Source organism: Nyctereutes procyonoides, unplaced genomic scaffold (genome assembly GCF_905146905.1).
Source record: "Nyctereutes procyonoides isolate TBG_1078 unplaced genomic scaffold, NYPRO_anot_genome, whole genome shotgun sequence".
NCBI lineage: Eukaryota > Metazoa > Chordata > Mammalia > Carnivora > Canidae > Nyctereutes > Nyctereutes procyonoides.
The window spans coordinates 39,445,145-39,458,533 of record NW_026575043.1 but is presented as its reverse complement, the minus strand read 5'-3'; the positions used below and the strand labels follow the sequence as shown (position 1 = coordinate 39,458,533).

At 39.5% G+C, this 13,389-nt stretch overlaps 1 protein-coding gene across 13 annotated transcripts in view; it reads left to right on the top strand.

Annotated features, from left to right (window-relative positions):
- Positions 1-13,389, top strand: part of DEPDC5 (DEP domain containing 5, GATOR1 subcomplex subunit) — a 122,876-nt gene that overhangs the window by 7,639 nt on the left and 101,848 nt on the right. For all 13 annotated transcript variants that reach the window (XR_008664070.1, XR_008664071.1, XM_055322368.1 and 10 more), the window contains exons 7-9: positions 899-948; positions 7,533-7,602; positions 13,303-13,381. Coding sequence is in view for 11 of the 13 variants with exons in the window: in XM_055322368.1 (XP_055178343.1) it covers positions 899-948; positions 7,533-7,602; positions 13,303-13,381 (199 nt within the window). In the remaining 2 variants the exon portion in view is untranslated. The remainder of the gene's footprint in view (positions 1-898; positions 949-7,532; positions 7,603-13,302; positions 13,382-13,389) is intronic.

The window sequence follows — 13,389 nt, the reverse complement described above, 5'->3', positions numbered from 1 at the left end:
AAAATCATTTCTAATTCCAGTATCACAGATAATTATGGTAAACCCTTTGTGTATCTTCTGCCATTCTCTTTGTAGTTATTTTTTTCCTGAGCTTTGTTTTGCTTGTTTATAGGTTTTTACTCCACATTTTTTATTCGAATGGGAAATTGTTATTTTACAGTTGAATGGAACTTTAGCTTTCATATGTTCATGTCACCTCCCCATGGACAGGTATTTATTACCCTTAACTTATAGGTGTGAAAACTTTGATTGAGAGGACAGCGATTACCCAAGACTAAAAAATTATAGTTAGTGGTTGACACCAGGTTGACCCAGATCTTGTCCCTTCCCAGTTAGACTGCTTTTTGCTGTACTCTCCTCCCATTTTCCTGATTTATTTATTTTGAACTAACATTTTCTACTTAAAATGATCTGTTAATTGTGACCTGGTGCTGAAAATTCTTCTTATTGGGCATTTTGAGCATGATAAAGCAACAAATTATAGGTAGAATTTCCATACAGGGAATATTTTCAGAAAAAAATGTTTGCTCATTTTTTACTGGATAGGGGAGGGCTCCATTCTAGAAAATGAGAGCTAAAATGAGAAATAAGTGTTCTGTAATTAAGTGAGTATGTAAATAAAGATATGTATGCAAACGTATGTGAAGATAACTGTGTTAATGAAAGTGGGCACTTATTTTCCACTTGGTCTTTATTGTCTATACTTGTCACAGTCTTAAGAACCTACTGTTATTCCTGCCCCAGCAGGTTTGCTTATGGGGTAAATCTATTACTCCCATGTTAATTGAACCTTGGGTTGTTAGAAGAAATTAAAAAGGCAGGAGACTTTCTTTGTAACCTTTTATGGCCTTGATGTATTGTTGAATCTCATATTCTCTGTCTCTCTATCTTCCTTTAGGTCAGCACATGTGCCTATATCACTCAGAAGGTGGAATTTGCTGGCATCAGGTAGATATTACATCACTATTGACTTCTCAACTAGTACCTGGGAGTAGGATCTAGTGCAGTAACTGGGCTACATATGGCATTTGAGGCATGGGATGTCCATATAATAAAATGCACCAAAGCTTAAAAGGTTAGGTTGCTGTTGCTAAAACAAACCAAAAAACCCCAAAATGCACTATAGTAGATTTTTTTTTTTTAAAGATTTTATTTATGAGAAACACAGGGAGGGGGGGTGGTGGTGGCAGAGACACAGGCAGAGGGAGAAGCAGGCTCCATGCAGGGAGCCTGATGCAGGATTCGATCCCAGGTCTCCAGGATCACGCCCCGGGCTGAAGGTGGCGCTAAACCGCTGAGCCACTAGGGCTACCCCTATAGTAGTTTTAAGGCGAGTGGAAGTTGCTGAAGCTGCATGGTATTCTGTAACAAAGGAGGTATAGCCTCATAATTTTAGAACTAGAAAAAGCTGGAGATAAATATAATTAATCAGACCTTTTCACTTCACAGATGAAGAAACAGACTTGTAGAGACAAAATGACTAGCACAGTAGTTCCTGATTTGCTGCCTTTTTAACCATATTGCACTGTCCTTGATTTATTAAAATTACTCCTAAAATTCTGTTTATAAAGAAGAGAGTAAAATGAAAGTCCTTTTAATTCAAAAAGCACAATGTCCACAGAGTAAAGCCTTCAAACAGTGCAAAAAGGTATATAATGAAAAATTCTTCTCCTTAGAAGAAAGTTTTTTTCCTGAAATTTATCATGTATAACACAAGCATGTTTACATTTGGTTAACTCACTTCTTTTTTTTTTTAGATTTTATTTATTCATGAGAGACACACAGAGAGAGAGAGAGAGAGAGAGGCAGAGGGAGAAGCAGACTCCATGCAGGGAGCCCAATATGGGACTCGATCCTGAGATTCCAGGATCATGCCCTGGGCCAAAGGCAGACGCTCAACCGCTGAGCCACCCAGGCATCCCAACTCACTTCTTTTTTTATTTATTTATTTTTATTTTTATTTTTTTATTTTTATTTTTTTTTCACTTCTTTTTTTAAAAAAAAGATTTTATTTATTTATTTTAGGGAGAGTGCCAAAAAGTAGGGGGAGGGCCAGAGGGAGAGTGAGAGAGACTCTCAAGCAGATTTTGTGCTGAATGTGGATCCCAATGTGGGGCAAGATCCCAAGACAGAGACTAGGACCTGAGCTGGAATCAAGAGTCAGATACGTAACCAACTGAGCCACCCAGATGCCCCTGGTTGACTCACTTTTAATAGCACCAGGATTGACCAGTGGGTTCTGGTGAGGTAGTCTGGTTCACTAAAAGTTCCCTATCAACTTTTCACTTAATGGTTTCACCAATTGATAATTGTTGCAAGATGATGATATTCTAATTCAGTCATTTCTTCTACCTTTATTAGCCAGAATCCTGTCTGTAAAAAACATTTCATCAATTAGGGCTATTTGATTGGTCTGAACTACTGGTCCTAATGAGAAGAAAGGATAAAGGATTAATTTTTTTTTTTTCCCAAAAAGGGGATAGTTCAAAAATTGGAAGGTCAAGAGTCTTTGAAAAATATTAGCAAAATATTTTAAAGCACAGCCCAAGAAGTGACTAAGCCTTGAGCAAAACAAGAAATGCAAACTAGATTCATGCTTTCCAGTATAACATAGTCTCTCCGAAGTGGTGGGCTAGGAGTCAGGAAGCCTATAATCTACTCCTGCACTACCAGTGATTAGCAGGGTGAGTTGGACAGGTCAGGGGGACTCTGAGTCTACTCCTCTGCAAAATGAAATGGTTGGTTTAAAATCTTTTTCTGTAAAGGACCAGAGAGTAAATATTTTACACTTTGGGCCACATGGGTCTTAGGTCTCTGTTACAAATTCTTTTTTTTTTTTTTTTTCGACATTTAAAAATTTAAAATCCATTCTAGCTGTTGGCCACATAAAAATAGGAGATGGGCTGGATTTGGCAGGCTATAGTTAGCTGAGCCCTTGTTTAGAAACCCACTCAGATACCTTTCATTCTTAAATTTCTTGTTTTTCTCTGCAAGTGCCCATATCCACATGGTGCCAGACATAGAAATGAAAACCCTGATATAACATCAGGTTTAGACTTTAAAGATATGTCCTAATATTTTGCTCATTCATGGTTAAATGTAAACCACAGTCTTACTATTTCTCTGGAAGGCTTATTTATAGTCTTCCTACACTGGATCAAAAGTCACTTTCTTTCCTCAAGGAGGCATGCAATTTAAAAAAAGAAAGAAAGAAAAGATGCTGTGGACCTCATGTAACAAAAGATAGTCATTATTTACATAAAGTCATAATTATTGAATTTTTCTGTAATTTAGCCTCTTTACCCAGTAATTTAGTTAATACTTAAGAATATATGAGAGTTTCATTACCTCGAAATCTTGCCTTTAAAACATCATTTTTCCTTCAAATGTAAACATTTTGATTTTCTCTGAATAAATTCCCAAAATATTCTTCAAAATGTTAGTGATACCTGAATGGCTCAGCGGTTGAGCTCTGCTTTTGGCTCAGGACGTGATCCTGGAGTTCAGGATTGAGTCCCACATTGGGCTCCCTAGGGGGAGCCTGCTTCTCCCTCTGTTATGTCTCTGTCTCTCTCTCTGTGCCTCTCATGAATAAATAAATAAAATCTTAAAAAAAAAAAAGTTAAAAATAAACCCTGCAGTTGTATTTTTAAAAATATTAAAATTTAAAAAATATTAAAATTTTAAAAGAAAAGTATTGCACTAAAATCTTATCTCCTAAATAATAGCATTTTGTTTTTTTAAAACATAGAACTTAGAAACCTTGTTTATTTGATCTTATCGTGAAGAGATCTCATTTTTTTCCAGATAGAGTTTTGGGACTGCTGACTAGCTAAGGTTTCTTTTTTTACTTAAAAAAAAAATTTTTTTTTTTCTGACTCACACTCCAGAGGGAGCAGCACTGAATAATTTCTGGCCCTGACTTCTCAGCTGTCCAGAAGAAGACAGACTTGTGTGGAGAGTCACAGTTAGAGCCCATTAATATACCCAGTTTGGGTATTTTCCTGCTAGATCTTCCATACCTCAGAGATCTTCTGGGATCTTCTCTGACTTGAGTCTGATTCTGTGGTGGCCATTCTCTTAAAATGTCTTTCCTAATTATAGAATTAGTACCAAGTACCACTTGTTTATCATGTGCTAGATATTGGGCATATACTAAGTATTACTTGCTCTAGGTAGGCAGTTTGCAAAATAGAATAAAGAAGCAGAAAAAATAAACAATATTTCTACTCAGAATCAGCCACTATTAACATTTTGACACAGTTCTGCCAAAATATTCTGTCTTCCTCTCTACCCTCCCCACTTTGACTTGAGATAATATAGTATACATGATTTTATATACTGTTAAAAAAAAAACCCTAAAACTCTATTTTCATTATTTGAAAAAAAAAAAAATAAGACATTTGGGTAATAGAGTATAAAGAAGAAAACTTGGGACACCTGGGTGGCTCAGCGGTTACGCATCTGCCTTCTCCTCAGGCTCTGATCCCAGCTCAGCAGGAAGTTTGCCTCTCCCTCTGCACAGCCACCCCTCCCCGCATGCTCACATACTCCCTCTCAAATAAACAAAATCTTTTTTAAAAAAGAAGAAAGCTGGGGTAGCCCTGGTGGCTTAGCAGTTTAGCGCCACCTTCAGCCCAGGGCGTGATCCTGGAAACCCGGAATCGAGTCCCACGTCGGGCTCCCTGCATGGAGCCTGCTTCTCCCTCTCTCCTCTCTGTCTCTGTCTCTGTCTCTGTCTCTGTCTCTCTCTCTCTCTCTCTCTCTCTCCCCCTCTCTCCCTGTCTCTAATAAATAAATAAAATCTTAAAAAAAATAAAAGAAGAAAACTTACAATGGAATATAAGCCAACTGTGTACAGATAACTACTATTAAAATTTAGTGTAACCTTTCAGTATTTTCTTTTCTTTTTTGAAATTTTTGAAAATTAAGTACCCCCATGCCTAAAGTGGGGCCTGAACTCGCAACCCAGAGATGAAGAGTCACATGCTCTATCATCTGAGTCAGGCACCCTTTTTATGTATTTTTTAAATTATTCATAAATTATGCATACATGCATGTATTTTTATGTAGATGATGGTGTGTACAATCTTGTATCCTTTGTTTCCACTTAAAAGCTTATAAGCATTTGTGAACATGATTTTAATGGTGCCATGATATTCTGTTGTCTGGATACATAATAATTTACTTAGCTTGTCTGCCATTGTTGGACATTTAGGTTTATTCAAGGTGTGTTATGCAGATAACACTACAGGTATTATATTTTGCATTTATTTTAACTTTGTATTCACAGAATGATGAAATTTAGTTGTAAAGGGTAGTGGAGATCACTGACCCACAACAGCTTGCTCCATAGAAAAGGGAGGAGAAATGCCCTGCCCACACTCCTACATAAATCAAGGACTAGTACCCGCCAGGTTTCCTCCTTCATCCTCAGGGCTTGGCAGTGTGTCATTCTGCCTCTTTTTTTTTTTTTAAGATTTTATTTTTTATTCATGAGAGACAGAGAGGCAAAGACCTAGGCAGAGGGAGAAGCAGGCTCCTTGCGGGGAGCCTGATGTGGGACTCATTCCCAGGACCCCAGGATTACCACCTGAGCCAAAGGCAGATGCTCAACCACTGAGTCACCCAGGTGTCCCCCATTCTGCCTCTTGGGCTTTGTCCTGGAGGATGGATATTTTGAATCTGTCACTGGCAGTTTTTCTTCCCTTGAACCACCAGAAAAGAGAAGAGAAGCTACCTCAGGGCCATTCTCAGTTCCCATTTGGGTAAGGGCAGATTTTAGGTTTAGGAGCAAAGTTTAAGATGGCATTTTCTGTGTTTGTGTGTTTTATAAAGAACCATTTACGTTGGAATAATAACTGGTTCACAGTTCACCAAATCCTCTCATTTAAAATATCTCATTGGATCTTCCCAAGAGCTGTAGAAGATGGATGGGGCAGGGTTCTTATTAACCACATTTACTGCTTTTTAAAAAACTGGCTCAGAAAGATTGTGGCTTGACCTCCACAGACAGTGGAGATGCTAATCTAAGCTCAGATTTTCTAACACTACTTTGTCTGTACATACTAGCAGAAATTGGTACATTAGTGTGGTAACAATGAGCTCATTTTAGAGGTCTGGATAATCTAGTATTTAGTGGCCTGTATGCAGAGTACTTTGTGCTAATAGGACTCAGAGATCATGGAACATTGAATCCTTCCTTATGTTAAAGAAACAGAAGTCTCTTCTCAGATAAGCTTGTTGGAGTTGTCCACTCACAGACACACTTGGGCAAAGGAGTACCAAGAGGTAGCACTTTTGGTGAAAGCAGAGCTGGGAAGCATATTTAAAAGCAAAACAAAATATGGGCTTGGTCCAGCTTTCTTCGTTTTACAGATAGGAGGGAGGGCCAGCAAGGCTGACTGTCCAGTGTTTCTCAGGTAGTCTGAGCTGTGACTCATGGTACATGGCATTTTCCTTGCTTTGATTTTATCTTTTCTTCTTTTTTATGAGGACTGATTGCTTAGGGCCAGGCAGGAATTTGCATTGGGGTTGCTAGAAGAGAAGGGCTTGAGTGGTTGGTTGAGGGATGATTACAAGGTCCTCAGATAACAGCTACCCCTCTCCAGGATAGCATTTTGTATTAGTATTTACCATTGTTACAGTTCTTGCTAATATAAGTAGCCACTAATACTCTTAATACAAATAGCTGCTAGTACTCTTAACTCTAGAACCTTCTATCCCAGCACTGTCCCGAACAATTTCTCCACAGTATCTGGTTTAATTCTTAGGACAGCTCTATAAAGTGGATTTCATTATTTCCTTTTTTTAAGATAAGGGTGCTGGGCCTCAGAGTTCTTTCCCTATGGCCATTCAGCTAGTTAAATGACCTCAGAACTGAGATTCCTGCCGAGACTAGTTCCAGTCAAGGCTGGTCAGCTCAGAAGGCTCTGTTCTTTGAACTGTGCTATTCATTTTATGCCCTTAATAAATTTCAGAAGAAAAGACATTAAGCCCCCAAAATGTAATACCAAGTTGTCATGAGAATTTTTCCACAGAATGGCCTCCATTGAATAGGGACTCTGGCCCTACATTCCTCTTGACTGCTTGTCTTCTAATCCTGATATTAAGATGGATTTTGTTTCCATTGAAACTCATCATATCAAAACTGGGATTAGCAAAATTGTTTGTCAATCCTTCCTGTTTTTGTGACATGGACCCTTTGAGATTTGACAAAAACTGTAATTCTCTGCCTGGAAAACTTTGCACGGTTTCAGAGGATTCATGGATTTCCTGAAGCCCTTTCTGAGACTTGCATGTTGCCTATGGACTCCCAGATTAAGAATGTCATACAAATTCAAAATTCAATACACTCTGAGAATTCTTTATGTTGTATAATCTGTTCATGACATTCTCTCTGGAAGGAAATCTATAACTGGGCAGGTCATTTGGGGATAAGTATCAGAGTACAGTGAGCCACCCTGAAGTCATCCCTGTTTCTTTGTGTTTTATATAAGACTTGTAATAACTCTTGTGTGTGTGTTTTTCAGGGCACAGGCTGGTGAGCTGTGGGTCAAGAATGAGAAAGTCATGTGTGGTTATATCAGTGAAGATACCAGGGTGAGATTAATAAAATGCCTTTTGGTTTTGTTTCTTTTTTTTTTAAGATTTTATTTTTATATATTTATTCATGAGAGACATAAGACATAGAGAAAGGCAGAGACACAGGAAGAGGGAGAAGCGGGCTTCTTGTCCATCAGGAGCCCGATGTGGGACTTGAACCTGTGAATCCGGGATCACGCCCTGAGCCAAAGGCAGATACTCAACCACTGAGCTACCCAGGCGTCCCTTCGTTTTGTTTCTTCATATGATTACATCTGAGTCCTGAAACCAACAATAAGACAGAAAAAAAGCAAAAACCTGATAATCTCCTGATGGATACTATCCATCCAGATAGATAATATTGTTTTTTTTTTTTAATTTTTTATTTATTTATGATAGTCACACACAGAGAGAGAGAGAGGCAGAGACACAGGCAGAGGGAGAAGCAGGCTCCATGCACCGGGAGCCCGATGTGGGATTCGATCCCGGGTCTCCAGGATCGCGCCCTGGGCCAAAGGCAGGCACTAAACCGCTGCGCCACCCAGGGATCCCCAGATAGATAATATTGTAATATTTGTCAAGGACTCTTGGAATTCTAATGTCTTACAGTTGGATCTCTATAGTTTGCAGTCGATCATTGTTTTCTTTTCTGAAAGAAGTCTGAACCATAGCTATAGTATCTAGCTTTCAGACTTCAATGCCTGCTGATGCATAGCAAAAGTTAAACTCAGGAGAAGAATTGCAGTTAGTAAATATGAACAGAAACCTTTGCAAAGGAATCCCCTCTTTGGCTCTCTATTCTGGTTGGAAAAATCCAAAATGAATAACTGTAAACATTACCCATGCTGGTGAAACCACCTTTCTGTTTTTCCTTGTTCTCGTCCCCTGCTCCTTTGAGAGCAGTGGTTTGAACAGGGACTGATCTGGCTTCCACAGGGGTTTTTTGGCAATGTCTGGAGACATTTTTGTGTGTCACAGCCAGGATTTTGTGAAGCATGTTGCTAAACGTGATACAGAGTATAAGGAAAATCTCCAGAACAAAGAATTACTTGGTCCAAAATAGCAATAATGTGATGGGGGGCTGTCTTACACATTATGGGACATTTAGCAGCATCCCTAGCTTCTGTGCACTAGATACCAGTAGTACCCTGCAAGTCATGATAAACAGAAATGTCTCTAGACATTACCAAGTGCCTCCTGGAGGAACAAACTTGCCTCTAGTTGAGAACCATTTGCCTTTATAGGTAACCACTATCTCAATTCTTTTTTTGTATTTTTTCCTGTTTATGTAGTGTTAATATATATGTGTTTTACCTAAACAGTATATTATTTGTTTCACTTACTTTTGAGCTTTATAAAAGTGAAAAAAAATACATGTAGTCCATTTTAGTTAGCTTTTTTGTACCTGATACTATATATATGTGTATGTATATGTGTTTATTATTATTATTTTTAAAGATTAATTTATTTGAGAAAGATCTAGTGTAGGTGTGTGAGTAGGAGAAGGAGCAGAGGGAAAGGGAGAGGAAAAGAATCTCAAGCAACTCCCACTGAGTGCAGAGTCTGATGCAGGGCTTCATCTTACAACACTGAGATCATGACCCGAGCTGAAATCAAAAGTCTGACACTTAACCAACTGAACCACCCAGGCGCCTCTCTCTATATATATATTTAAAGATTTTATTTATTTATTTATTTATTTATTTAAGAGAGAGAGAGAGAGAGAGAGAGAGAGAGAATGCGCAGCAGGGAGAGGAAGAGGAAGAGTCCCAAGCAGACTCCGCCCCAAGCACAGAGTCCAACACATGGCTTGATCTCATGACTCAGATCATGACCCTAGCTGAAACCAAGAGTTGGACACTCAACTAACTGTGCCACCCAGGTGCCCCCCATATATATATTTTTAATCTATAATTAGGAATATATGGGTCATAGGTAAGATAATGGCAAATTATTTTTCAAAGTTTTTGGACCAGTCTATATCCCTAATAGCAACATATAAAATCTCCTATTCTTTTCATTTTTTTTCAACATTTGGTGTTAGATTTTTAAGGTTTTTGCAGCTCTAGTGGGCACAATTTTTTTTAAAATTTATTTATGAGAGATACACACAGAGAAAGGCAGAGACACAGGCATAGGGAGAAGCAGGCTCCATGCAGGGAGCCTGATGTGGGACTCGATCCCGGGACTCCAGGATCACGCCCTGGGCCAAAGGCAGATGCTAAACCGCTGAGCAACCCAGGGATCCCCAAACTGTTATTTTATAGTGATCTTATTTTGCTTTTCCTAGAAATTCACTCTTAAGCATGATTTACAAAGACCATGATAATTTGACATGCAGAACATTATCCATGAACATCCTTCATTCTAGAGAGGAATTCAAAGTGGGGGATTCTCATTCAATGGGGATGCATGAGTGAACAGCACAGATGAGATCTCTCCTGGTAAAGAGATTATACCCTAATGAGGAGACAGATATAAGCAGACACCCAGAGCTTGTATCTACACAGAGTAGATATAAGTTCATAAATGTAATTACAGATTATGATGAGTACTCCAAAGGAAATTAATTGGTTAATAAGAACGATTAACTGAAGGTGGCCTTAGTAAACAAATGAGATAAATTAAACATTCTTAGGGAAACAGAATGTTGTGATAGAGAATAACAGATCTTCTTTACAGAGGTGGACAGGGAGGCGTCTGAGAAAATGCCAGAAAGGCGAAATTTAGCCAGTATATGGAGGTTGAGGCAAAGAGCTTTTCCAGGTAGAGGAAACAGTTGTGAGAGGCCAGTGTAGTAGAAGTATAGGAGATGAAAAGGGGAATGATGTCGGTGGGAACATGGACTGGTTGCAGCCAGTTCACTCAGGTCCTTGTAGCCAGTATAGAATTTGTTCTAAGGACAATTGGAATCCATTGAAGAATTTTAAGTGGGGGAGTGATTCCCAAATTATGCATTCAAAAGATCATTTATTCATCCAGTTGGATCTTGTTGTTGTTACATAAGTTAACCTATTTATTATAGGCTAGTGATGTTTCAAATGGTGGAACTTCTACTGGTCTCTGAATTCCTTTCATCCACTTATGACCCACTTCACTGTGATGGAAGAAGTGGTGGTAGGTCCAGGCACCACTAGCTACTGTTTCCATGCAAGAACCATAGTGTCAGATGCCCACAGCTCATTTTTTTCATCTTAGTTTTGCCACAGAAGGAGCATGTGTACTTGGTGTGCTGCCTTTTTAAATTCCTTCTCCATTCTCCTGAGGGAGACACCATAACAGGTGCTGTATTTACCGATGATTCTGACCTTCATGATGTGTTTGGCCATGTCACCATAAGCTAGGTCCAAGTTCAGAGAGCCATTCAGTTGGATTTTGTTGAACAAAAAAAACCCAAAGTAACAGTGGCAAATTGATGCTCCAAAGTAAGCTTTTTCTCTCTGGTGAAAGAAGTCCATGGGAGGACCATTCCTGGCTGGTATGGCAGTTGTCACCAATTATTGGTGATCTAAGACTCATTTTGTCCTCCTGTTCTGCCTTCCTCAGGACTGGGCTTCTGTGGTATAGCTGGAACTGCTGTAACCACATTCATATTCTAAGTAGAGGAGAGAGGAAGGGAAGAAAGACAAGAGAGATACACCTTTCAGTGATGTCAGCTTCAGGATGTGACATTTCTGTTAACATCTTACTGGCCAGAATTTAGTCACATGTAGCTGCTCAGGAAGCTGAGAGGTTTAGTCTTTTGATTGGGTCCCTTGCCTCATGGAATAGAATCAGCTTCTCATTACTTAGGAAGAAAGGATGTGGCATAGACACCTGTAGTACTCTGGCTCTGTATAGTGCATTGTTTGTAGGGGCAAGGGTAGAAGCAGAGAAACAAGTTAGGAGGATAGAAACTGTGGCATAGACTAAGGTAGCAACTGTAGCAATGGAGGGATGTGGGCAGACTTGAGATACATTTTGGGGTAGAGTACACAAAACATGCTGATGGATTGGATATGAGGAGTGAAGGAAAGAGTACTGATCAGGTTGATAGACAGATGGTGGTGTCATTTTTGAGGTGGGGTAGACTGGGGAGGAGATATTTGGGAGGAATAGGAATTGAAAAAAAAATGTGAGATACCTGTTGGACTTCTGAGCGTAGAAACCTGGGGAGGTAGTGGAGTCTGGAGCTCATTTCATCTCTTTTTTTTTAAAATTTATTTTTATTTATTTTTAAAAAGATTTTATTTATTTACTCATGAGAGAGAGAAAGACAGAGAGAGAAAGACACACAGAGAGAGCAGCACAGACACAGAGAGAGAAACAGGCTCCATGCAGGAAGCCTGACGTGGGACTCGATCCCAGGTCTCCAGGACCACGCCCTGGGCTGAAGGCAGGTGCTAAACTGCTGAGCCACCCAGGCTTCTCCATCATTTCATCTCTTTTCCCATATGTTCCCTCGCTTTACCCTGTCCTGCCCTTGGAAACCATTTGCTATTCTTTAAACATGCCATATTCTCTCTTTCCCCCGTGTCTTTGCACATACTGCTCTCTCCTGCCTGGAGCATTAGGATCCTGCCTTCTCCCCTTACAAGCTACTCATCCATCCCTCTATACTAGTCTCAGGCTACTTTGCTTCTGGGAAGCCTTCCTGGTTCCTTGAGGTAGTCTGAGTGAAGGGCATGTATGATGTGAATTATAATTTAGAATTTATTAGACTGGCAGCTTATCAACTGGCATGTCTTAGTCCAAATTCTGCATTCATAATGAGGTTTTCTTGACTTTCCTGGGTAGCTTTACTGCCCTTCTCCTACATTTCTTATGGGAACCTTCATGGAATGTTTGTATATGGTGCAGTCTTTTGCATGTCTTAATCCTCTACCATAAGCTTCTAGAGGGTGGGGACAAGATCTTCTCTTCATGACTTATGATGCCAGGGATGAAGCTTGCTTTTAGAAGTCTCATGTCACAATCAAGAAAAATCTTTCATCATTGTTTTTTTTTGGGGGGGGATGGTAAAAAATATATACAATATTTTATTTGTTTTTTTAAGATTTTGTTTTTAAGTAATCCATACATCCAATGAGTGGCTCAAATTTACAACCCCAAGCTCAAAAGTCACAGGCTTTACTGACTGAGCCAGCGAGGTCCCCCACCCTGTCTTAACATTTTATTTAATTTTATCTTACCTTATTTTTTAAAAAGATTTTATTTATTTATTCATGAGGAACAGAGAGAGAGAGAGAGGCAGAGACAGGCAGAGGCAGAAGCAGGCTCCATGCAGGGAGCCTGATGTGGGACTCGATCTCAGGTCTCCAGGATGATATCCTGGGCCAAAGGCAGCGCTAAATCGCTGAGCCACCGGGCCTGGTCTATTTTACCTTACTTTATTTCATTTTATTTTAGAGAGAGCAAGAGTGAGTTGGGGGAGTGGCTAAGTGAGGGGAGAGAGAGAATCTCAAGCAGGTTCCAAGCCCAGTGCAGAGCCCCATGAGGGGCTTGATCTTAAGACCCTGAGATCAGGACCTGAACTGAAATCAGGAGTCAGACACTTATTGGCTGAGACATTCAGGCACCCCTGTCTTAACCACTTTAAAGTGTATACAGTTCAGTAGGGTTAAGTACCTTTACATTTACATTGTTATGAAATGGATCTCCAGAACTTTTTTCATTTAGCACACCTGAAATTCCATACATCATTGCTTCTTAATGCAACTACGTTTTTGTTTATTTCAGGTGGTGTTCCGTTCTACGTCGGCTATGGTTTACATATTTATTCAGATGAGCTGTGAAATGTGGGATTTCGATATTTATGGTACTGTT